The sequence below is a fragment of the Peromyscus eremicus genome, chromosome X, assembly GCF_949786415.1.
Source record: "Peromyscus eremicus chromosome X, PerEre_H2_v1, whole genome shotgun sequence".
NCBI classification, from domain to species: domain Eukaryota; kingdom Metazoa; phylum Chordata; class Mammalia; order Rodentia; family Cricetidae; genus Peromyscus; species Peromyscus eremicus.
Genome location: NC_081439.1, coordinates 104,862,333 through 104,890,045, shown reverse-complemented (window position 1 = coordinate 104,890,045; position 27,713 = coordinate 104,862,333). Strand labels below are relative to the sequence as shown.

The 27,713-nt window shown below is 36.7% G+C and overlaps 1 protein-coding gene across 1 annotated transcript in view; it reads left to right on the top strand.

Moving 5' to 3' along the window:
• Window positions 1-27,713, top strand: part of Tenm1 (teneurin transmembrane protein 1) — a 519,119-nt gene that overhangs the window by 204,138 nt on the left and 287,268 nt on the right. Inside the window, exon 4 of the mRNA XM_059251544.1 lies at window positions 16,711-16,951. Coding sequence (XP_059107527.1) covers window positions 16,711-16,951 — 241 coding nt within the window. The remainder of the gene's footprint in view (window positions 1-16,710; window positions 16,952-27,713) is intronic.

The following is a 27,713-nucleotide window of genomic DNA, read 5'->3' as shown; positions in this document are numbered from 1 at the left end:
TTTTGAAGTCAAAGTATCTTTAAAATATATATATTGGTTTAACTCAACAGCTTTTACAATCAAATGTTTTTCTGCAGTTAAAAATCCCAAAGACAACACAATCCAGATTCTCTGTGTAATATCCATTTTTACGTGGCTTATTTTTTATACTACCTTTACTGTCTCTTTAAAGACTTTATTTTTTAAAACTATGTATTTGTTTCTATAACTCTATATATCACCTTTTTTGTCTCTTTCAAGCCTACGTATCTTTTACACACATTGTAAACTATTACATCTGAATCTGTCTTATTGTAAATCTATTGCTTTAAACTGCAGCAGCTGTGGCTGCTGGCTCCACCCACCTCAGCTTCCCAACATGGCCGTGGTACTTTACCACCGGCTCTGGGAGCTATTGTGGGTCTATGCTTTTATCCAAGCAGCATGTAGCCCAGAAACCTTTTTTTTTGTTGTTTTGTACTAGCAAAGGCTAAATCCACCATGCAGCTTAATGTGCCACTTGCAGAAGCCTCATTCTGCCATACTACAGGTCGAGCACTCACGCCAGGAACCCACAAGTAGCTCAAACGGGCAGCAGCCACTCATTTGAGAGAGACAATTAGGAACTGTTTTTAGCTCCGTTTTAGAATCTTTTTTCTCAGTTTTTAGGTGGAAACTCTTGCCCCACATTGGGCGCCATATGTAGCTAGAGTTTTCCTGCCTGGCCCACAGTCAGGACAAATCTCTATCACCTGCCAGTCCCACAGCCTCAGACCCGACCAAGTAAACACAGAGACTTATATTGGTTACAAACTGTATGGCCATGGCAGGCTTCTTGCTAACTGTTCTTACTGCTTAAATTAATCCATTTCCATTAATCTATACTTAGCCACATGGCTCGTGGCTTACCGGCATCTTCACATGCTGTTTCTCATCGTGGCAGCTGGCAGTGTCTCTCTGACTCAGCCTTCCACTTCCCAGCTTTATTCTCCTCCTTGTCCCGCCTACACTTCCTGCCTAGCCAATGGCCAATCAGTGTTTTATTTATTGACTAATTAGCAACACATTTACCATACAGAACATCCCACAGCAGGATTGTTTTAGCTATCTTGGGTTTTTCGTTTTTCCATATGAAGTTGAATATTGTTCTTTTGAGGTTTGTGAAGAATTATGTTGACATTTTGATGGGGAATGCATTGAATCTGTAGATTCCTTTTGGTAAGATTGTCATTTTTACTATGTTAATCCGTCATATCCAAGAGCATGGGAGATCTTTCCTTTTTGTGGGAATCCACAAGGATGACCCCAGCTAAGACTCTTAGCAATAGTAGAGAGGGTGCCTGAACTGACCTTCTCCTGTAATTAGACTGGTGACTACCCTAATTGTCATCATAGAACTTCCATCCAGTAACTGACAGAAGAAGATGCAGAGATCCACAGCCAAGCATTAGGCTGAGCTCTGGGAGTCCTGTTGAAAAGAAGTAGAAAGAATTGTAGGAGCCAGGGGGTCAAGATTGTGTCAGGGAAACTCATGGAGACAGCTGACCTGAGCTCGTGGGAGCTCATGGACTCTAGACCAACAGCTAGGGAGCAAGCCTACAGGAGTCTGACCTAGGCCCTCTGCATATGAGTGACAGCTGTGTAGCTTGGTCTGTTTGAGGGGCCCCTAGCAGTGGGACCAAGATCTGTCCCTGGCACATGAGCTGGCTTTTTGGAACCTATTCCCTATGGTGGGATGCCTTGCTCAGCCTGATGCAGTGGGGCATAGCTTAGTCCTGCCTCAAATTGATATGCCATATGTTGTTGACTCCCATGGGAGGCCTTACCCTTTCTGAGGAGAGGATGGGGGAGATAGAAAGGAGGTGGGGGTAGGGAACAGGAGGAGAGAAATAGGGAAACTGTGGTTGATATGTAAAATAATTTTTTAATTAATAAAGAAAGAAAAAAAGAGTTGTGGTCATGGTATCTCTTCACAACAATAAAAACCCTAGCTAAGACAGTGTGTATATAGTTTCAGGGATAACCGGTCTGCATTGGTTAACCAGTAAGGGGTTCATCCATGGGAGGGACTAATGCCCCTTTTCCCCATAGTCATTAGTTACCTGTATTTCTTTGTCTAGGGCTGGGACTCTGAAAATTTCCTTTTTTCACACTAACATATCCATTGATATTGCCATTGTTCTAGTCTTGTTCAAGGAGTTTCTAGCACACTGTTTCACCACATACTTCCTGGTTCTCTGCCTCTTATCCTATTTCTGGCCCCTCTTCTGCAATGTCACTTGAGCCATATATGCAGGAGCTATTATGTCGAGGTATAGTCATTATGTCCAGGTTTTGTTTTTTGTTTGTTTTTTTTTTTTGTTTTTTTTAGTTTTCACTGACTGTTCTTTTTTGTAAGAAAACTGGATTCCAGATCCAAGTGCATAGTTTTAAGAATTATAATATTAATTATATAAGCAGCTATCAATAACTAAGTTTGCCACATGTCATAGGTACTATGTTTAGCATTTGAAATGCAAACTTGGCTGATGCCTGTGCTTTTTACATGTAACATAAAATATCATCAATATGTCATATTTTAAAATTATATTTGGGTGCATGGTAAAGCAAAGACTATTACATGATGACAAATTTTCTCAGATATTATTAGCTCATAATATAGCTACTTGTCTTTATCAATATGATAAACTTTCTACTTATGCATCTACTATGAAAGCTCTGCCTATGGGTCATTATACTTCTAAGTCACAGTCATAGTTTGCTACGTTGTGTTTTATATATACTGTTTTTAGATTTTTCTGAACATTCTGACACTTTGACCAGATATCCAAACTCCTACCCTCATGGGGTCTATTATACTTTGAGAAAACTCTTTGAAAGGCAGTTTTGCTTGAAGCTTTGCCCTGTGAATAAAGCATCAGATAATATTTGTGGAAGTCTTTGAAGGATATAGATGAAGGTGCCTCCTAAATGCAAAGCACTGATGTTGTATTCATGGAAATATTCTCTTCACATCTTCATTCTAATAGCTAAGTTTTGAGATATTGTTGAAATGCGTGCTTTCAACAAGGATGCATACCCTAAATTATTAAGTATGTGTAGATAGGCAAGATAATACATCCAGAGCCCTCAAATGAGAAACATGAAGCAAACTTGTTATCTGAAGTAAAAAGAGCTTAGAATTGAAAAAAAAACCTCTAATCAATAGAGGGTCTTCAGAGTGATTACAGGAATTGAAAAGGGTAGACATCAGCAATTCTTATATTTATTCATTACTTCAATAATAGCTTTATAGAATTATTAGAAGAAAAGGAGAAAGTAAAAATTGTAGAAAGAATTTTGACTATAATGGAGCAATTGTTAATAACCAAGTCTCTTGAAACAAGTAGATTTCATTTACTTGGTAGATAGCACCTAAATTTTATACAATTCATGGTATTCAGTGATTCATCATCCATTTAGTAATAGTATGTACTCTTCACACATCCTACCAAGTGTTATGCACATGCCCACATTTAATTCTCAAAAATTTTAAAAGATGCAATACTGTCTCACTTTTACAGTTGAGAAAATAGAGGCTTGAAAGATGTATTTGCTCTTTGCCAAACTCATAATAAATGGCACAGCTATCATGAAAAACCATGTTGATCTGATTCTAATTACTGTAACTGACTACAGCATCACTTAGAAATGTCACAGTGTACCCACTAACCTAAAGTTGTGTAAAGATGGTATCTTTTACGTATATTTTCATTAATTCTTTGGAGATTTAATACATAGTATATTGATCATGTCCACTCCCCTCCCAAAAAGTCCTCCCATATCTGCCACTGATTCTGTAACTACTTATCTTTGTGTTCTCATTTCAAAAATTCAGTCCATTAGTGCTGGCTATATGTGTGGCCATTTACTGGAGCATGTTCCACCTACATAGAGGCTCACCTTTAAAGAAAATTAACTCTTCCCCTCATGCAGCTATTAATCATCAACAATTCCTCAGCTAGGCATGGAACTTCATGACTATTTCCCAAATCTATGCTGTGATTTTATCTGGCTTCCACTTGCTCAGGTCTTGTGCATACCATCACAATTTCAGGGAGTTCATATATGCAACTTCCTGTACATGTCTGGAAATCACTGTTTCACTGTAGTCATCCATTGCCTCTGGCTATTACAATCTTCTCTAAGTAATCATCTCTAGAGTAGTAATAGAGAATGGGTAGTAGTATAGTTGATCCCTTTACCTTAAAGAACTGAAACCAGTATGTTCATTTCTTCATTCTGCAACAGTGTACAAATGTTCTATAATGGATTAGGTTAGTTCCTGTTTTCTTTTGCTTTTCCACAATTTGTATTAATGGTCATAAGCAATAATAGCACACTATTAATGTTTTAATCCTACTTTTAAAGATAGGTATTAATTCAATAATATATTACACTTGAATTTGTACTCTGTATATTTATAGGTCTTGACCTGTAGGTAAATTAATAACTACTAGGAGACCCTGTTGTAGGCTTTGATCAAGCTCACCAATAGAAATCTTTAACTAGAAATAAATGGGATATACTTGGACTCTATATTGTTTCTTGATGAGACAAGGTCCTCTAATACTGCCATAGTTAGAATTTGAAGATCAAGAAGCTGAACAATAAGCTTGAGTGAAATGACCTCCTAAAAAATAGAATTATGTTTTACATTGCAGTTTCCAAACACCAACGAGGCTGAGAGTACACACAACATCAGTTCCATAATTTTATGTTATTTTATGCTGATGGAAAAACATATCAGTGCATAAGTGAAAGCTTGACTTTATAAAGTACAAGAGAGGTAAAATGGATCCATGTGCACACCTGAATCCTGATTTGATTTCTATTCTCTACAATGCTTTTTTGACACTCAGGAATAAACAAACATAAAAGCAAAGTTGAATCAAATCCAGGTTGTCATCAGAACCATCCATGAATTTAAATCACTGTGTGGTCTATGCAGGTTTGGACCTTCAAGAAGGAGCATTGTGTACACTCAGCCACTGAATTAAGACTCTAGAAGAACTTTCTTTTATAAACTGCTTCATATAAGCATTGTGTTTAATGCTGTGTCCCTCTTAGCATCTCATAAATCATAAGCACAAATGGTTTCCTTGAGTACTTTCTGAAATTATATTTAAATTAACTTAATTGAAAATTAACTTGTTCAAGAGACTTGCTTGAACGAAACTTATACCTATTACTACTATGAAATCTTTTCTTAATTTATAGGATTACCACCAGTATTTTTACCAGCATAACATATATTCATAACATCTTCAAACCACATTCTCATTTATTCTTATGTTTATATAATCTGATTTTCATTCCCTTGAGATGAGTTCTTTTTTTCACTTTTTCAAAGATATCTGTACATTCTATTAATTGCAATGGTGGGAGCTGTCCAAGATTTCAACTGTTCAATACACATTGAATATTACTTTGGTATGTTTCACCAATTTGCATTTATATATTCTGGATGATGTTCATCTAGAACATTGTATCTCTTTGGAGAATCATAAAGATCGTCTGTGGAGATGAGCAGTAATATAACTGAAGGGAAGAAATGGATAGTGAAGGAAAAATAAAATAAAATAAGTTAGAAATGCAGAGCTTACCATAAACAATGTTTATAAGGTAGGCTTAGTAACAGAACTTCATAGATCCTCAAGTTGAAATCTCAGAAAATAGCTGTACTTAGTTTCTCACTAAAAATGTCGAAAAGAGAAAATAAAAAGTTGTAATAATGAGATAATTAATCAAAGGACTTTTCAAGGAAAAAATCTTTCAGATACAAACTATGTCTACACAACGCAACAACAGCTAGTAAAAAGTGAATAATGCAACCAAATAAGTTATCAGGCATCATAAAACACTCTATAACAACAATTGCTATTTTTTGACCAAATGAAACTTTAAATAATTTGAGGTTTGCAGACAAATGGATGGATCTAGAAAAAATCATCCTGAGTGAGGTATCCCAGACTCAGAAAGACAAACATGGTATGTACTCACTCATAACAGGATACTAGATGTGGAACAAGGATGACTGGACTGCTACTCACATCACCAGGCAGGCTACCTGGAAAACAGGACCCCAAGAAAGACACAGGGATCATTTTTAAATGAAAAAATGAGTTCAAACTTTAAATATTTAAGTTAGTTCAAATTAATTACCTTTGAAAATAAAGTAATATCCCTATTGAGTATAGCGGCTAGACCAAAGAAACATAAAGATTCAAAACCAAGTCATAATATATGCATTCCTTGAGTTCATGATAGGAAAGTGAGGCTTTATTTTTTACACAGAAGTGTTGCTTTCTTGCTCATACTTCTTTAAAAGACTCCTTTGATAACACATAATATGTCACCCAGAAAGATTTGTGGCAGCCAGAAATATACTACTATCAGAATCACAAATCTTCATAATATTTTAGTCCCAGCACATTTTAATAATATGTATGTGTGTGCCATACTACCATGAAAACACCAGGACTTCTTTTCACAAATCTTAATAATATTTTAGTCCCAACACATTTTAATAATATGTATGTGTGTGCCATACTACCATGAAAACACCAGGACTTCTTTTCACAATTCTTTACATTATCTTCTGAAGAAGAAACAGAAATAAACAAACCTTCACTAAGCCCATTGTATATGTATAATCATTTTATAAGTGTATGGATAAGGAAATCATCTATTGAAATGGTTTATAAGTTCAGTATTTTGCCTATATCCCTTCACTAGTCTATCTAATCCTTTCCCATTCAAGAAGACAAATTCAAATGTGGCTCAGTGAGAAAAGCATTATTAGAGGTATTTCCTTCAATTTACTCTTATCTATTTTTCTTAAAAACATAAATCATTCTTGAATTTCAGGTCTCTGTTGTAACAAGAAATCACACAATATTGGTATATATTGATGTTGCCAAGAATCAGAATACAAATAATCTTGCCCATTGGGCTGTGTGTGTGTGTGTGTGTGTGTGTGTGTGTGTGTGTGTCTGTGTGTGTGTTTCAGTTAAGCAATGAGACAAATCATCCTTTCAGATCTTGTGGCTGTGCTTCTTCGTCAGGATCATTGGCTGCATTGGCCCATGAGGGAGGAGCAAAAGCGGGAAACTGTTTTCAGACGGCTGTGGGTACAATGGAGACAGCTCTCCAGGAGACAGCTTCGGTGAATCTGCTCAGCTTTATTCCAGAGTTAGGAAGTATATAGGATTGGGGGGCCTGGAGACAAATCCTAATTTGCATTAAATGGCACGAGCCTATCATAAGGCTTTATATGTAGCAGTAGGGTCCTATAGCAAAGCTCCTAGTATAAGTCTTTGTTACCATATATGCAGCAAGGGAGGCTTCTAGCAGGGAATTGTGCCAAGGTTCCATCTAATGATAAATCAGTCATCTAGGTTTAGAGACAGCTTTTAGATAAGGTCAGTCCTCTGGGCCCAGGGACATTTTCCAGATATGAGCAGGTAGAGAGCAGGAAGTCTCACTGGGCAGGGGGTTCCCATGTCATAGAGCTTTGGAAAAAGCTGCCAAGATAGACTGCGACCTCTGACCAGCAAGGCCTTCCAACAAGACCATATATATATATATATATATATATATATATATATATATATATATATATATATATATATTGCTATAACAGTGCCCTATGTTCCCATTAGGCAAGATGAGAGCCTATTTAACAGCTCCCCCAAATAATTCCATGCCAGAATTCCTCTACAAAACTCCACTTAGTCCTGTTAACAGGTTCTCTTTGTCCCTAAAATTGTGTTTAAGGTAGAACTGTAGAGTACAGCAATACTTTTATCACCAAATAGACAGTCATCGATGTTTTGGAGTGGTATTTCTAACCAGAAACTTTGCCTTCAGCTTTTGAGGAGTTTGTTTAAGGCTAACATCTTCTCTAGGCTTTCCTGCTCTCTGTGTTTTGTTTATATTCTTGAAGTTCATCTTTTTGTTATTGTAGCTGATGTTGTTTTTCTTTCTACTGCTATTAATATACAATGTTCTCATTAATTATCCTATAATAGCTTAAAATATTTTTCTTAAAACTTTAGAAATGGAGTACAGGGGAGGTAAGATGGAGTCGCAGACACAGCTGCACCCTGAATTCATTTCTTCCCTTTGCAGTGTTTATTTGACACTCAGGGGTTAGGCAAAGTAAAAGCAAAGTTCTTGATTTGTGCTTCAGTGTTCTAAATTCCATTTTAGCAAATAACATTGCAGTAATTTTTATGCATTGCTTTTTGAGCAAATATAAGATGACCATTTATAACAATGCAATATAAATGAAGCTCTGAAAATGAAAACCATAAAATTCTAGAATATCTGTTATTAATGTATTAAATGATTCACTGACAAGTAATCCAGGACTTTCCATTAATTGCTTTTCAATAAATAATGATCCTGGGTATTGAAAATAACTTATATACCTACATGTAACTTTAGCGTCAGTGTAAAGTAAATATTAAACATCCAGAGATTTTTTTTTGTATTTTCTTTATGGTACATGTCACTAGTTAAAAGTAGAAACCAAAGAATCAAAGTCATCATAAGACAAAAACCTGACAATTATCTACTTCATGTTTTATGATATATCCTGGATGATAGAGGTTCTGTTAAGACCACTCAACCACTTATTTTAATTGTTAATATCATATGTTAATATATAGAGACATTTGAAATCCAAAATTATACAATAAACCATTGTTCTTTACAATTATACTTGCATGAAGGATAATTTCCTAAAGGAACAAATACTTTGGCTCCAGTAGACATGGTGAAATAGATAGTGGAACTCCAAGAGGCTTCAACCCTACACAGAGAACTATAGGAAACTAAGGAATCCAGAGAGTGGGAGAAATAGTTTTCTGCAGGGAAAATCAAACCAATTGGTTATCCAATACTAAGTGGTCATCCCTGAGAATGTACATACAAGTAACATTACATAGACTGGGCAGAATATATTTAAATATATATTATGCAAGTAGCAATAATTAAAAGAAAGGGATGGCATGAATTTGAAAGTGAGGAAAAAATAAGAAGGTTTGGAAGAAGAGAAGAAATTTTATAATTATAAACAAAAGAAAAAATAGAAAACTATATAGAATTGCCAGTTTAGGGGAATGGGGAGAAGGCTCAGCAGTTAAGAGCAGTTGTTGCTCCTAAGGTCCACATCAGGCATCTTTCAACCTGTAACAGTCTCTTTCTAGCTCCATGTACACACACACACACACACACACACACACACACACACACACACTAAAATATATCTTTAAGTTATCAAATTAGTCTGAAAACATAAGCAAAGATGTGCTCTATATTTCTGCAACCAAGAAAATCATGTAATTTCACTACTTCAATAATTCAAGCAAAACAATCTTTACTAGAGCTCTCTCCCTTCTCTTGCTCATAAAGTCTTAGTATACTCATCTTAATCTGAATTGGAGAGTTGATTGACTTAGCAAACAAACCACTTATAGGCAGAACTATTGACTGTTATGCCTAGGGTTGGGCAATTTCACCATGTAAAGGCAATCCAGTGCATATCATAGCAAAGGCAGGGAAAATTGGACTGAGGGCATGCTGCATTGTGGATTTTTCACTGGTGTTTGCCTTGTAAAGCCCGTCAGACAACAGGAAAGGAGATGAAAGTCTAGAAACTAGACATTCTAGAGGCTGATCTCTTGCTTTGAAGGTAAGCACAAAAGAGCCTAGAGTACAACTATGAGTTTAAGCATAATCATTTCAAATGATGGGAGGTATATCAGCTTTGACCTTGCCATCTGATGGTTTTGACAAAGACCAACACACACTAACAAAAATTATCAATGAATACTATCTTACTTGATTGCTTGACTGAGAGAATCATCCAGAGTCTTCAAAGAGATATGCTTTACCATCTCAAAGACAGTGAATGATGTCAGAGAGCTGTGGGAGCATGCGGAGTTAGCTAATCCAGAACCAAATTGAACTCATTTAAAATACTAATTTATTAGCCTACTCCAAGAGGTTCTGTGACACTTCTCTAGTCATCTGCTCAATTGTGAATTCTTCTCTTTCTCCCTGCTGGCTCTTTCTGTTTTTATATGCATCTCCATCATACACATATATAAACATTAGCACTTCTTGAGATTATACTACAATTTTACTTCTCCCTTCTCTTTTCTCTCTCTAAACTATTCCATATACCCTCTCTTTCAAATTCATGGCCTGTTGTCTCCTTTAATTGTTTTGTCTGCATCTTCATACTTGTTAAGTTAAAGCTTCCTGGACTTTTACTCATCCACTTTGGCACTAGGTTAGCTCTTAAATAGATTTTATTTTTCTTTTCAAAAAACTGGTTTACTTAACAGATGAATCTAATTTTATTAAAAGCTATAGGTACAATGGGGCTAGAGAGATGGCTTGGCAGTTAAGATCAGTTGATATTCTTGTAGAAGACCCAGGTTTAGTTTCTATTGCCCATGGTGACTTACAACCACCTGTCACTCCAGTTCCTGGGGATCTCACACTCTCATCTTTCTGTATAGGTACCAGGCACACAAGTGGTGCCCAGACATACATTCAAGCAAAACATCCATATATATAAATTAAACATAATTAATTTTTAAAGAAAGAATTATAGTTGCATTAGTATTAAAGTATTGTTTCATCCAGAGAAGGGATAAACTTTGCTTGTTTACTCTTGTTTCTTCAGAAAACTGAATTTCTTAGCTTTTCGAATTTTGATCCACTAATAGTAAATTGTAAATTTGAAACCACAAATGTCCATAGGAAGACATAATTAAGATTAACTTGTTGATCACTGAGCACTCTAAAGTTAATAGATATTAGCCTTAACATTCAAATTATGAACTACCTCCTCACAGGTTATAACAACTCATTATGATAAGTAAATGATTTAATACTATAAAGTAGAAATATATGTTTAGAATTGGAACTAATGGTTAACACTAATAATAAACATCTCCTTCCTTGAAGCCTATTTCCTTTCATTTCATCCCCGACCTAGAAGAAAAGCTCAGAAAGGAACACCAAGCAACACAGCCTTATAATTATCCTTGAGAGACCTGACAAAGTAGTTATGACAATAGCCCTCAGTGTGATGTTCCTTGCACATGTACATTATGATGATCTTTATAGGAATTCATCAATACTGCCTCAAAAGAATTCAGTAAGGTGGTTATATGTTAAATATGAAAACATGCCAATAATCCATTATTTAAACAGGTCTTCCTGTTTCTGAATTTCAATATTTTTTATCTGATCTTACAAAAGTAATTTCAAACACACTGTACATTGCATATCATATGTTTGATTGTAGGCTAATATCTCTTAGTCAAATTCCCTAATACTTCCCCCATCAAATGTATGAAAACCTATTTAGTAAAAGATAACATGTATGCTCAAACCACACCACTTTGGCCCATGTTTTACCACCAAAAAAACTGGAAGGAAAACCAAGAGTCCTAATGGATTTATTTTCTTTTACATCAGCATTGCAGATAAAACATTGTGTAACTACCCATTAAAACACAGACTCAACCAAGGAAACAGAAAAACAGTTTCTGACTCTTTATGACATTGTCTAAAACTTTAGGAATATGCCCCCTTTTGCAACATACACAGTATGATATCTTTGGGTAAAAACATAATTGAGAGATCATAATCACATTATCACTAAAGTGAAGAGCGATCAGTTTGGTACATAAATATTGTAAAAAGAATGATCACGTATCTACTTTGGTTAAATTTTTCAAGAGCAACGATATAGTTGACACAATTTTAATACTGGCAATACTTGTTTTTAACATGTGAAGAAAGTTATTTTTCGTGTATAGTTAATTATGTTACAACATTTGTTTTGAAAATGTTATTTTGTTCCCTTGCTATTGAGAGGCTTTAGAACAGTTTAAATGTAAGACAAAATTTGTGTTTCCCACCTGTTATAAACAAGCACTAGATGAATGAGGAAAACTGCATACAGCTGAATGTCACACGCAAATACATAGAATGGGCATACGAATGCATGCAAACCAACTCACCATGTGTGTCAGGAGCCTTGTCTATGCACATCTGGTATTAGAACTACTGTCCTAGTCAAATAATCCTCCTAATTTTTTCTAGTAACTCACTGCTTGTGACCTTCCACCACCCACTTTCACAAGCAGATTTCAAATATTTTTGAAAGTAAAATGCCGTACTTGGTTTGACATTCATGTATTTGTATGTATAAAAAGGATGAGAGCACTGACTGCTCTTCCAGACGACCGGAATTTTTGTAGGTCAAGAATAAAGTTGAGGGGCTGGAGAGATGGCTCAGCAGTTAAGAGCACTGGTTGCTCTTCCAGAGGACCTGGGTTCAATCCCCAAAACATACATGGCAGCTCACAACGGTCTGTAACTCCAAGATCTGACACTTCACACAGACATACACGCAGGCAAAACACAAATGCACATAAAATAAAAATAAATAAATAATTTTACAAAACCATGCTACTACTCTTACTGAGTCCCTTTCTTTAAATATAACACTGATAGTTTGTGGGATGGTATACTCTGTATTAGTTCTTCTGTTGCCATGGCAAAATACAGGACAGAAATAATTTAGGAAGGGATTGTTCTGTTTTACAGGTCCAGGGGATACAGTCTGTTAACATGACAAGAAAGGCATAGCAGTACAAGGAGAAGGTGGCTGGGCACATTGCTTCCACAGTCAGGAACTGTACAACAATGAATAATTCAGCTCAGCTCCCTTCCCCCTTTTCATTCCGAACAGGATCCCAGCCTAGGAAATGGTGCCACTTACAGTTGGGGTGGTTCTTCATTCAATAATTAATAGAGAGAACTCTTCTCAGATTGTCCACTGCCTTGTCTTTTCCACGATTCTAGAGCTTGTCAAGCTGACAATCATCATTAACCATCAGATTCTCCAACATAATTTTTCAAGTATTGTCACATATGAAATTTTCATAAAATAATGAATTTTAGAAGTGAATGCAATCCCTTGTAGCAGAACTCACTGTGTATGTTAATGAAATGTAAGAGGCAAGACATCCTAGCAGAGATACATTTCTGCTGAAAGTTTTATTTAACAATAATCCATATTAAGCATCATCTACAAAATGTGTAGGGGAAGATGCATACTGCCTTCTTTCTCACTTATCTTTTGGAGAAAAAGGAAGTGTTATTTCAAAAGCATGTACTCCTACCAATAACTCTGGCACACCTAAAATACCTTAGATCTACAGTTTGGAGAAATTTCCCCACTGAGAGATTATTTTACCAAGTTATTTTAGGACCTTCGACCTGAAATTGGTTCATTTCCAAGTATATTATGTGAATTAGACCTTGCCTCCAAAAACTTAATTTACTTTCAGAAAGCTTTAGAAGTATGTCTAGACACTAATATTTGTGTAACCATCCCCTCACCCCACCTCACCCCCGCTTTACTTCTTTCTCTTGGGCACTGGACTATATAGAAGCCAGAAACATTTGGAAGTGAGTGTATGCAACTCCAAACTTGATGGAATTAGTGCTCTAGAGCTCCTAACACTGAACACTAATGTATTTTTCATTACTGTCTAATGTTGGGAAATCCCATTTCACAGAGCCGAAGGATTAAATTGCTTCATTTGGAGGTAACAAGTGCATTCCCGAGGTGAAAAAGAAAAAAAGAAGAAGAACAAATCTGAGATCATTTGCATTTCATAAGGGTTAAGGTCTGCATGTATTCTACCAAGAACAACATTCCAATACTGTAAAAGCATTTAAAGAAAGTATTAACAATAAAAAAGCCTCTGCATATGAAATATGAGAATAAATGCATACTAAAATTTATTAATATATACACATATATATCACTATAATATGCATATTTAATCAAAAATGTATGTTCATGTATATATATATATATATATATATATTTTAAAGGTGATTTGCGTAGCAGTTCTACCTGCAACAGAAGTATTATAATATCATGATTGTACTTTTGAATTAAATACAGTTTTACCACTATTCATAATAGGTTACTTACAAGCATTTGAGGGAAATTCAGCAAACAATAAAACTAAATGCTCTTGAGTGATTTTCCTTTTAACAATACTACTGGATGGGAACTTTCTTTTGAATAACTTTCTTAAAAAAATAGCTGTGGATATCATGTGTTCGTTTGGAGATGTTTTAGCCATGAGCTCTAAAATAGAACTTCCTCTGACTGTGGACAAACACCATGCCTTCTTTTTTCTTTACATCATCAAATACTTTCTTACATGTAATTTTGGATGCCAAATCTGTGCTATGTCAGTATTACTCTTGACACATTGTAGGAGCATTGCTTAAAATACCTCCTTTCAGATAGTATTGTTCTTACCCAGAGTCCTAAAAAAATACTTTCAAGGCAGAAACATGCCCATCTATGAACATACCTATCTATGAACAGTCAACTAGATATTCAGTAGATGCATCAGGATGATACCAAATTAAATACCAAAGGAAATTCCTTGGGTCCAATGAATGAATCAAAATCACTTCTATCAGTAAATATTTTGGGTCCTTGCTTTATACCAGAACTGTACTCAATGCTTTATGACATATAGGAGAAATAGAAAATGACACTTGACTAAGAAATACATTTTCTATTATGAGAGAAAAGACAAAACACATGGTCTATCAAATGAATGCCATGCTATAGAAACCTCAAAGTCTAAACTTATATTAAGAACAGTAAATGTTAAAATTAGAGAAAAGAGTCACATTTAAAAAGTCATCAGCATATTATCTTCATTCCTATTTTATATCAGTCAACTCAGACAAAAGTGAGATTATATTAAGTAGAATATCCATATTATAAGTGAATGGGTCAAGTTTCAGCATGAAAGAAACAGAACCCCAAGCCAAGTTTGCCAGTCCTGCAAATGCTGTGCTCTTTTATAGCATTATACCACACACTACCTTCCAGTCAGTGTTTTAGGAGGTACAGACATTTAAGAGGGAAGCAAACACATAAACATAAATGAAAATTCAGAAAATGCAGAAGATTCTGTGCTGAGAATCAGAAGAAGGGGGGAAATGTATTACAAGTATCTGTACTAGGGCACTGGCCAGAGAGTCATATGTGAGTTCTATTCATGGTTAAACTATCAGTTTGCTTTGGTTCCTAGACAAATTTCCCATCTGTAAAATGGTCTTTTGTGCCCTAGCACTTTATGCTTCTGTCTATAATTGTGAGTATGAATATAAGAATTTAAAAATAGTAATGAAATGTTAAGTACCAGTGATGACATTTTAGGGGTTATGAAAGTTGGGCTGAACATGGAGCACAGGGGTGATTTAGGAAATTAATGGAGTGTTTTAAATACATAAGGACAGCTGAATACCTAACAGAATCTATAAATGAATTAATCACCATTCTTTACTTTGTCTGTCTTTCTACAATTCATATTTTTATAAATTGAGTTTATTTAAAGGGGGAACCACCTGTACTAGGAAATCCAGCCAAGAATTTGTCAGACTCTTGCTCCTGGGATAGTAATGGGTTTTTTTTTTTAATTTGAAAACCAAGCCAGTGTCTTTAAAATTCATGTCTGAAGTGGAAAGATTGAAAGTAGTGATTTTTTTTTCTCTGATCAGTAACTGCAAAGTAGGCTTCAGAACACACCAGCTGAGCCCTCTGTTAGACATCGAAAGCCTCTGGCATTTTTCTGCTTTTCAACTCTCATTGGGGAGGTGGGACAAAGCTGTGCCATCTACAAAGTTTATCCAGAACGTGCTGGTGTTGCAAGCCATCGCTTGACATCTATTATTATCTTTCTCCTGTGGAAGAGAGGTGGTTGTCTGCTACAATAGTGATTTCTTTGCAAAGGCCTTTAATTGGGGGATTTCTCCTGGGCCAGATTCTAACTAACTGTCTTGATATGTGCCTGCAAGGACAACAGTGGAAAAATACAAAACAATAACAACATCAGGAGTCTCAGGACTGCTGTCCCTATTTGCCTTGTCTGCAAACAAGCAGGGAAACAAGTTTCCCCACTGTTACCTAACTTGGCAGAGCTCCTAAAATGATCTAGCAAAAGGCAAGGTGTGCAGACTTTGCTCTTCTTTCCATAAGTAGCATTCTGAGGTGTGGGCTGGTGGAGAGATTAGTTTTGTGCAGCTGAGTTACACACTTGTGAGCTATTTAAAGTATAGATTTACTCTTGTGTAGGCAGGGCTAGCATCCTTTCCTGAGGTAAATCAGAAGGTGGCCTTACATTTTAATTTGAAGTGCCAAATGATTTTCCTCGCAATGATTTTGTGCCTCTCACTGGTCTTTTCTGAAGTGAGATTTTTTTACACCTGATGGAAATCAGCTCACTTCTGTTCTGTAGTCTTATATCTCGTTGATGATTTATTTGTTCAGTAGCAAAAACTATGACAAATTGTGTGAGGCGGCCTCATTACTTTTAGCTGGTATATTCCTGAAGAATTTACATGTAAATGCAACTGTGAATGTTTTACATTTCATAAGCTTGCTGCACGTGCTTTTGTAAGTTAAGTGACATTTTTACAGATAGACTGAACTTCAAATCCCCGCCCCCTCCTCCTCCTACAGGTTATATTATCTGAAATCCTAGGAAGTCTGTCATGCTATGTTTTCAAAATAGGAGAGTAAGTCTTTATTTGCTGTTTTTGTTCTCTCCATTTTAGACATGCAAAGCAGCCCACACAACCAGTTCACCTTCAGACCCCTCCCCCCACCACCACCTCCTCCACATGCCTGTACCTGTGCCAGGAAGCCACCTCCCACAGTGGACTCTCTTCAAAGAAGATCAATGACTACCCGCAGTCAGCCCAGTCCAGCTGCTCCTGCTCCTCCAACCAGCACCCAGGATTCAGTTCATCTGCATAACAGCTGGGTCTTGAACAGCAACATACCACTGGAGACCAGGTACTTAAGCTATATTACTCACCCCACTAAACTTGAATATTGAAGGAGGATGACTCCACTAATAGTAGGAACTCCTTTAACCATAGTTATCTGCAGAAAAACACAAATATGCACCACTATACACAACTAAGTGTATCAGTAACAGGGCAGATCCCATCACAGGCACCCAGGAAACAGTGATTCAGGCACACTCACAGACATGAGCCAAAGCAGATACACTTGTAAACATGAAATCACAGATGCATAAATATTTCACTTTCAGACACCCATCAAAAATTAAATGAAGCAGTGGTCTGAGCTGTCACTGTAGCCTCGACATGAAAATCAATTGTGTTGTATTTCAAGAAAGTACAAAGATATAGAGAGAAAGAAAGAAAGAAAGAAAGAAAGAAAGAAAGAAAGAAAGAAGGAAGGAAGGAAGGAAGGAAGGAAGGAAGGAAAGAGAGATGGAGGGAGAAAGAAGAAAGAGAGAGAAAAAGAAAGAAAGAAAGAAAGAAAGAAAGAAAGAAAGAAAGAAAGAAAGAAAGAAAGAAAAGAAAGAAAGAAAGCAGTTGGAGAAATAGTGGTCGTTGCCTTGTTATTTATTATAAAATCACTTGAAAAGGAAGATACCTTCTAATAGTTCAGAAAGGTTTTGCCTTATGAGGGGAAATGCATATGTAACTTGGAAAGTGTTTTCTAGTAGCATGAGATTTTGAAGGAAAATAAGACACTGTTTTTCTGTCATGTCACACATTTGGGTTTCTGAATTCACTCCCTAAGTTTTTTATTTTAAGTAAAGTTATACTCCTCTACAATTATAAGCCCTTTGACCATGAAAGAATCAGTACTGGGTAGGATTAATTGAGAAATCATTCCCCATTTCCCATCATTTTTTAAATAAAATTACAGTTTTTAGAGATGACAGTATAGCTCAGTGATAGAGCACTTGCCTGGCATTCAGAAGACCATGAATTCAATCCTCATCACCACATGCCCAAATGTTACTTTCTATTAACACAGGAAAACATAAACTAGTAAAACATTGCATTCTGTTGTCAAATTCCAGGAGTTGCTGCTGACTTCTTTATGTCTTAATCATTTTAGAAAGACAATTTTATGTAAACAATGTTCAGAATATATCAGTCAATAAACAATGTCTGGCATAAACTTCTGTTCTAATATCCTCTGGGAATCATAACTGAAAGGGAGTGACAAATAAACTCACATTATGAAGCTTTCCTCCTTAGTAGCATATTAAATTAGTGAGCATCAGCAAGTATCACCACTTCCACTGAAAGTACTATGGCCCAAATCCAGAAAACTATATCATTCATCACATACTGGATTAAAAAGGTTTATAAACCACTTTTTTCTGCTACTGGAACATTCAACAGTAGTAGTCAGCACCTATGGTGAAGACAGCACGTTTAGAACAGTACTAATGATAAGGTTGGTGCATTGTTCTTTTTTATTGAAAATTTCATACAGTCATATAATGTGTTTTGATAAAATCAACCCTTTATTCCATCCTCATTCCTGTCTTTATCCCCATACCTCCTGTTCTTCATTTTTTATTGCAATGGAAGGGAGGAAATGTATAAAGTGAGAGAAGCAGTGAATAATGGAAATCTAAAGGGACAGGAGAGATAGTTCGACAGTTAAGCACTAATCTTCCAGGCTGTTCTTCCAGTAGACCTGGGTTCAACTCCAAGCACCTACATGGCTGCCCACAACCATCTAACACTAGCACCAGGGGATCTGACACCATCTTCTGCCCTTCTTGGGCACCAGACATGTGGTACACAGATATATACAATATATGTTCAAGGCAAAACACCCATACACCTAAAAGAAAAATAGTAAATTTTTAAAAAATTGAAGAAAAATGTAAATATTCATAGTTTTCAAAGAGAGGTAACTCCCTCATTTTTCTTTTGACTCGTCTGTGGGGCTTGGTCATAGCTAAGGAAACAGTATGGTAAACTAGCTGTTCTGTCAAACAAACCAAATTCCTTTTTCTAGTAAGACAAATAACAGGAAATCTGGAAAGAGGATAGAGATAGTCTCAGGGAAACCGAGAGAGAAAACTATTCTTATCTGAAATGTACATCTAGGCATGTTTGTACAAATTGCACCCACGGACCTTCTGTATCTGTGCAAGGAATGTATTAATTGGTCTCAGCTTCCTACGATGTAGAGACAAACATAAGTTTTCATGTGAGACTGAGGAGAGAGCCTTTTTAGTCTATTCAAAAATATATTCAGCATCAGAAAAATGAAATTAAAAATACCAAGAAGCCTGATTATTCTTTGCTTTGCATCTAATATTCACTTATGAGTGAGTACATATCATGTTTGTCTTTCTGGGTCTGTATTACCTCACTCAGAATGATTTTTTTTCTAGTTCCATCCTTTGGCCTACAAATTTTGTGATGACATTGTTCCACAACCCCAGAGAAGCTAGGTAAAGAAGAGGACACTAAGAGGGACACACATGGATCACCCCAGGAAGGGGAAAAGGTTAAGATCTCCTAGGTAAACTGGGAGGAAGGAGTAGCGGGGATGGGATGGAATGTGATAACATGAGATGGCCAAGTTGGGGGAAAGACAGGGAGGGAGAACAATGAAAGAGATATCTTGACTGAGTGTACCAGTAAGGGGATGGGGAGAAATCTGCAGCTAGGGAAAACCCCAGGAACTCACAAGGATGTCTCCAGCTAAGATTCATAGCAACAGTGGAGAGGATGCTTGAACTAGCATTCCCCTGCACTCGGATTGGTGTCTACCCTATTGTAATCATAGAACCTATATCCAGTGACTGATGGAAGCAGATGCAGAAACCCACAGTTGAACACTTGGCCAAGATCCTGGAGTTCAGTTGAAGAGAGGGAGGAAGTACATAAGAGCAAGGCGGGTCAGAAACATGATGGGAAAAACCAGAGACAGCTGACCCGAGCTAGTGGGAGCTCATGGACTCTGGACTAACAGCTGGGGAGCCTGCATGGGACCAAACTAGGCCCTCTTAATGTGGGTGATAGTTGTGTGGCTTGATGTGTTTGTGGGTCCCCTGGCAATGGGACCAGGACTTATCCTGGGTACACGAACTGGCTTTTTAGATCCCATTCCCTATGATGCGATGCCTTACTCAGCCCTGATGCAATGAGAGGCTAGGTCCAGCTCCAGCTTGATAAGCCCACCTGTGTTGACTACCCAAGGGAGGCCTTACCCTCTATGAGGAGGGGATGAGGGTGGGTTGGAGTAGGTGGGGGGAAGTAGGAGAAGGGGAGGGAGGCAGAACAGGGGTTGGTATATAAAAGGAAAGAAAATAAAATTTTTAATAAAAAAAAAAAAGAATGTAAAAAAAATACCTAGTTTGGAACCTGGGACCTATGCAGGGACACTTTGCTCAGCCTGGGTGAAGGGAGGAGGGGACTGGACCTGCCTCAAATGAACCTACCAGGCTGAGCTGAATCGCCAGGGGAGTCCTTGTCCTGGAGGAGATGGGAATGGGGCGTGGACTGGGGGGAGGAAGGGAAGAGGGAGGACAGGGGAATCCGTGGCTGATATGTAAAATTAAATTAAATTATAAAATAAATAAAAAAGAAATAAAAAATACCTAGAAGGCTCATTGGCCTGATTAACTAGAGTTTTTCAAATTTATCCTTGAAAAATATTCATTTCACATTTAGTCAATAAAAGGTAAGAGTGAATGCATAGTAACTTATGAATGAGCTAGATAATAGGACCTCTTAGAGCCTTAGCTTCCTCATTTGTAAAAATAAATACAAAATGCCTTCCAGACCTTGGAGCAAGCACTTAGGTCCTGGCTTCCATTCGAGGATGCCCCTAAAATTGCCTATCATGATCATGTGTTAAAAAGAACAAACAAGTGTAATATAAAGAGCCTCATACACTATAAAACACTTTACACATTTGAAAGGTGATATTATTATCTCTACTAAGTGGTCACCTGTCTCTGTTTATGTACTTCCAATAAAGGAATTGACTAATAACTGAAATATTCCATTCTACCTCAAACAACTGCTTGAAGATTTTTTTGAACCCAAATCTACCACTTTTAATATGTCTATTATTATCCCCTAAGTTTAGTGCCTAGCCAAATAAAGCCCCTCTCTCACTTTTCATTACTCATGAGTCTGATGTGTTAAGCTAAATACTTCCCCAATTATTTCACATGTTCCTCACATTTCTGGGTTCCAACCTCCATTCCTGATAACTTTCTCTAAAACACAACCCACTTTGCCCAAACTGCTCTTGGAATGTAGTGTAAGGCTCACTGTAGCCTGAGTCTTATTAGCTTCTCTAGCTTCAAGGAGCAGAGATCAGTCAGGTTTCCCTGAAAGCACACAATTTCAATTTGATATTAGTTCCTGGAAACTCAGGAAACATTGGTCAACACCCAAAGAAAGCAAAGTTTATAGACATATAGATCTCAGGCATTAAAAGACAGAGGAATGTTCTGTGTTGTTATTCCTTTCTTTGCCCAGTAGCTTGCTCTTACCATTGGCTCAATGTTTCTTTGTCTACCACAGTATCTGCTTCTCTACAAGATTCCATATGTACCTGTTACTACCTCTCACCTTATTCCATCAGCTGTTTGTCCCATGGCTAGCTTCATTCCATTGTGGCACTAGCTTCCAAAGCCTTTAGAGGGAAATTTGATTAGCTCCGTTCATCTCTTATGTACTATGGTAAGCTTTTTAGCAAACCATTCCAGTTATTCTCTCATTCTACTGAGATGAGGCCAAGAAGAAATCCATGTGGTTAAAAGAGAAATAACTTGTTAGATACCAACATGGCATTTGACACACTCTCTCAAGATTTTCCTCCAAACTCTGCTCGTTAGGAAAGATCTGGGAGCATATCAGATGCCTCTTACATAGGACTCTTAACAGCCATCTTGACTCACATATCCAGGGCTATATGCTATGGCCAACAATCAGTTATCACTCTTGTTTATTATTTCTGCTAATACTGTCTACTCCAATATCACCCATTTTAATGGGTATGTGACACTGCTGATACACACCGATTCACCAGTAACTATGACTAAGTCTTTTTAATAAAGTCTAACATTAGGCCATATTTTGTATACTCTATAATTGAAACCTCTTAAATTATACATTTGAAAAGTAGAGCATTGGTAGATTAGGTTTAGACTCTTGAACTGTCATAATTTGATTTTATCCTGCTAGAATATGGAGTTGTAGCAGAAGTCTAATCCCACCGTGCAAAGTTGACATTTTGCTGTCATGTCAGTGTAAATATGCAAGATGAGATGTTCATCCTCATTTCCATGTAAGTTGCTGATCAAATGTATATAGGACCAGAATGTGGTCAGAGGTATCTGGCATGCCACTGGAAACCACTCTGCAAGTCTATCTCTGCTATCAGATGGCATACTGTTACTAACATGCAATCCACATTTCTGCATCTTGTTCAAAGCCATATCATGAGAGATCTTGTCAGATGTCTTGGTGAGATCTAGATACAATGTGCCTACATTTTTTTTCTGACTTGCAAATCTAATAACTGCTCCAAAAAGGGAAGTATTTACCTAACATGAATTTGCTGTGAGATGGTCTTTCTGTATGCTGTGAATATGTGTTGCTACCATAGGTTAATAAAAAAGCTGCTCTGACCTATGGAAAGACAGGTTATAGCCAGGCAGGAAATCCAAGAGAAGTACAGGAAGAAGAAAGGGGGAGTCAGGGCAGATGCCATCCAGCCACCCAAGGAACAAGAAGATGCCGGCAGATTGGTAATGCCATGACCACGTGGCAAAATTTAGATTAATAGAAATGTGTTAATTTAAGATGAGAGAGCTAGTTAATTATAAGCCTGAGCCACAGATCAGTTTGTAATTAATATTAAGCCTCTGAGTGATTATTTTATAAAAATGACTGCTGCCCATGTATGACAGGGCGTGACCGGGCAGGACCAAGAAACTTCAATCTATATGAATTATTTTAGGTAATTAATACTCTCTTCTCATAGTTTCTATCCTTATTATTTTTACTAGCTGCTCAAAATAATTTTTAATAGTTTGGTCTACTGTAATCCCATGATGTTTTGTACTGTGCCCTAAGAAGCCTATATGTCTCCTGGCCATTTTCAAAACTTAAGTCTATGTTTACCATCTCCAGTTTTCTGCCACATTTTTCTTATGCCACAGTCCCTGAAATGGGTATACAATCAAATCCACAGAAAGTCTCTCTCCTCTAGTATAGAATATTAATGTGTTTAGAATAGTCAAATGCTAAAATCCAGCTTCAGTGGGGTTCAGGTCCCAAAAAGGAAGTATGGATCGGCAGGGAAAGAGGGACGAATGCACATCTGAGTGCTCAGCAGCTTTCTCTCTTTCAGCCAGAGAGACACTTTATTTATATAGCATATTGACTACATAAGTCAGTTGGCAAGCATCAGAGCCCTGGATCTCTTTTTCTCTTCACCATCAAATGTCCAGAGTGAAAAGCAAAGTATAAAACAGACAGTCTTACTTGAAACATCGACTTTGGACAGTGTCTGTCAAATCAAGAAATTACAAGTTTCTCAGGGTCTCCAAAACATAGGACCTTCTATTTTTACAGCTTGTGCCTAGGCTGGCTGCTCACATGGTCACAATATGTTAGACAGTCTGATATTATTCTTACCTTAACCGAGTTACATGTAGAATCATTTGATGTTTTCTAAAATGCAAGCTTTACAAACTATCTAATGATAAGCATTTAACTGACTGATTGTAGTATTTTTCTGTTCCTCGGTTCTATACTAGGGGCTTGTTGTTTTCATATGCTCCTAGAAAGGAAGATCCTGGCATCTCATTCTTTTTCCATCAACCCATACCACCTTTATTCCCTCTATATAGGCTCCAGTATAGAGCAATGGATATACTTGTGACATCTTATATCCAGGGCTGAGCAAGAAATTTCTCAGAATCTACTCTATTGGTACTACAATCCTTGTGCATGTGTAACCCTGTGTGTACAGAGTTATATGTATAGTATATATGTGTAAGCATATGTGTAAACATATGTGTGACTGTAGATATGAGTGTGTGTGTGTGTGTGTGTGTGTGTGTGTGTGTGTGTGTGTGTATACGTGCATGTGCATGCCTGAAGTCAAACTCAAGCATCATTTCTCAGGTACCATATACCTTGTTTTATGAAACAGGTTCTTCATTGGCCTTGAGTTTGTCAATTTACCTAATCTGATTGGTCAGCATACACCAGGCATCTGCCTGTCTCTGCCTTCCCAGAACTGGGGTAACAAGTGCACACCAAGTTGCTTGGCTTTTATTTTATGTGTATATATATTTATTAAATTTTCATACAATATATTTTGATCATATTCTTTCCTCTCTCTTCATTCTTCTCATGTCCCACCACCCAAATTTAAGCTCTTTCTCATAAAATGAAAAAACATAACAAAGCAAAGCAAATCAACAAAAACAGCACACAAGAAAACATGGATTCAGTTTTATATAGACAAATACCCCTGAGCATGAAGTCTGCCCTGGAGTGGGGTTGATATCCCTAGTGTCAGTTCATCAAAGAAAACTGAGTTTTGTTCTCCCAGCAGCTATCAAGTGTAAAGAGCTGGCTTTTCTTTTAAACCTGAGTACTGGATATAGAACTCAGGTCATTAGATTTGCGTAGAAAGCACTTTATTAGCTGATCTGTCTCCCTAGCCTAAAATGCTTTTAATGAACCTTGCCTAGCTTATGCTTTAGTGTATATATATTGATGCTTGTTTGCCATATATAGCGTATAGGTCTTTTTAGTAAAGAGTGCTAGAAATCAAGAAAGGACTCCCTGATTTTTTCATTCCAATAATGATTGTATACATATCTCTTTATCTTTATTCTTCTTACTCTACACACATTTTTTTAAAAACAAACTTTGCTACAATCCTTTAGTGTTTTCACAATTCTCAGACTCAGTTTAGACAAGAGTGTTCTTGGCATTATTATCTCTGGTTTTCATGCCCTTACTTAGGTATATGTCCTTCACAAGTTGAAACTAAATGGGGACACATAGATTTCCATTATTAACAAACTTTCTAATCCCTATTTTAAAGATTCTTAGGATATGAACCCTACATACTGCACTTTAAAGACCTATTTTCCTGAAGGCTAGGATTTTAGCTTTATAATATACTTATTACCCCTAAGATAAAATAATTTCTTTCTCAAAGACTTGCTATCACCTATAACCCAAAAATTCCTCTGTATTTTAGCTACTTAGTTACGTTTCATTTTCACTACCTTCTGAGATATGCAGTCTTCAGGAAGACAAGTTGGATTTGCTGTATATTTGAGTTTAGGTAAATAATACAACTAATACATGACTATAGAATTATAACCACTTCTGTTCACTGTACCTTTCTCTTATGGCACTTCTCTGTCAGTATTGAAAATTAACAGGCATTTTTTATTCATCTGGACAAATGACTCATTGTAGACTTTTTGATCTGCTACATATAAGGTATGTGTCCTTGTATATGTTATTCAACATCACCATGGTCCAGGCTTATCACCTGCACAATAAGGATGATAGTAAAACCTATTTCATGAGATTCATGAAGGTGTTGTGATAATTAAATAAATTAAATTTGCAATGTTATTAGAGCAGCCATGAACCCAGGAAGCACTTGATAAATAGTAGTAATAATAACCCCAATAATAATAACACAAGGACAAATTCTCCTTCTTATGCTTTTTCCATTTCTTTCTTCACCCAATTAAAAGTGTTTCTCTCTTTATGCTCATGATCTCCCCCAAGTAAACACATACATTATTGTACAGCCTTTCTTGGCATGCTTCTGTATAAAATATAGGCTTTCGTCACTGTATTCCAATCCTTAGAGCCATACTCACTTTTTTGTACTTTTATGACACAAATGTATGAGGCTTGGTGAGACTGTCTTGTAATCAATCCCCAGAACAGCTTTAGGATTGCTACCTGCCTTCTCTCATTCAGAGAAACAATGCCCTAAGTACCCACTACATTCAGAATTGTAGCCTCCCATGAACCTTTCCTTTCTCAGCTCTCAATCTTTTTACCTCCTCTTTTAGCCCTTCTCTTGGTAGTGATAGTACCAAAATATGTTTGGATGACCTATCTTTTTCAACCAAAGGATGGGCACATTACCAAAGCCAAAGAGACTTAATGATGTATTTAAGCATATATGATTCAACATCCCTAGACTAAGCCACTTATGTTGTCATGGGCCTAGATATATTACCAACCTCCACCAGCCTCCATTTCTCTAAGTGATATATAGAGAAAATTACAGGCCTTACCTTGTGGGTTTGTCTCAAGTACCGAATGAAAATATATATGTAAAATACCTGCTCAGAGCCAGGGACATAGAAAGTATGAAATAAATATTATCATTTTCAATTCAGTTTAAGATTCTGGCAGGGATCAGATGACAAGAAGAGGAATTCAGAGTCACTACAGTTCAGAGAGCCACATTAGCTTCAATCTGTTCTAAAAATGTCAACTATTCACATATATCTCTGAGTCTACGGCTTACTGAGCATGTCTTGCAGAGTAAGGCATTCCCTGAGCACTCACTGATCCTGGTTCTTTGTGGATACTCCAAGGATCCCTATGTTTTAGAACCTTATAGTCTAGTATTAGCTATAACAACATTAGCTAAAAGTGTAGCACTGCTACCTGTATACTGTTCTTGATCCTTATGAGTACTCATAGAGTGGGTACTTTTAGTATCATCATCCTCAATTAAGAAATCAAGAAATTAATAAACATAGAAGTTAAAGAATTTTGTGAAACACCATAGGGATAGGCACTAACAAGTCTATGCAAGGTTTTTAATCCAAGCTATAGGTTTAGGATCTGCATGTTTCACTATGCAACACTTCCTTTATGTGATAGTAAAGGTAAAGCAAAATGTATAACAAATCCATAATAATTTGTCATATCTATGTAATCCCAAAGTCAATATACTTGGAAGTAGTAGACCTAACCAAGGTGGGAATAGCAATGGCTGAAGAAACATTGAGGTAGATAGAAAAGGAAAGATGGGAGCTTCTGTGAGATAAAAAATAAAATAGCACAAAATCACCATGTTCACATATCACAAGGTCTTTGGTGAAAACTGGAGGAAAAGGCATTCTAGAAAGAACACATCATACAAATACACCTGCACATTAATCAGTCACCTATACTTAAGTTATAGTAGCTGCTACTCTTCCTGTTATCCTTATCCTTTCCCCTTCATAGGCATTTGAACCTATTTGACCAGGTTGTCAGTTATGTAGGAAAATATGTTCCTTCTGATACTAATAAAAGATAATCATTATGGAACCCAAAAGATAGGACTTTTAGGCTATGAACAAGAAATGGAAGTTTTAGGCTGAAGTCTCTGCTGTTAAACTACTGTATTTTATTTCTTTATCAGAGGGCCAATATATAGTTAGATTGTAGACTGCATATTCTTTGGTGATTTAATTCTTGTGCATAAAGTCTATTTGCATCCTGTCAAATTAACCTCCATCTCAGTGTCATCATATGGCTTTGACCCTTTGCCATTTTGATAAAAGGAAATTGTAGAAGTCACTAGATATGGTGTTGAGTTGTACTTTCTTTTCCATAGTATGGCCAAGAGCAAATTGTGAAATTCTAAACCTCAGTTTTCTCATTTTAAAAATAGGTTCCTAGCACTCACATCAACTGTGACAAGGTTTATTTTAGAGCTCATATATGATTTGCACTCTCCTTTTAGTTTTCTG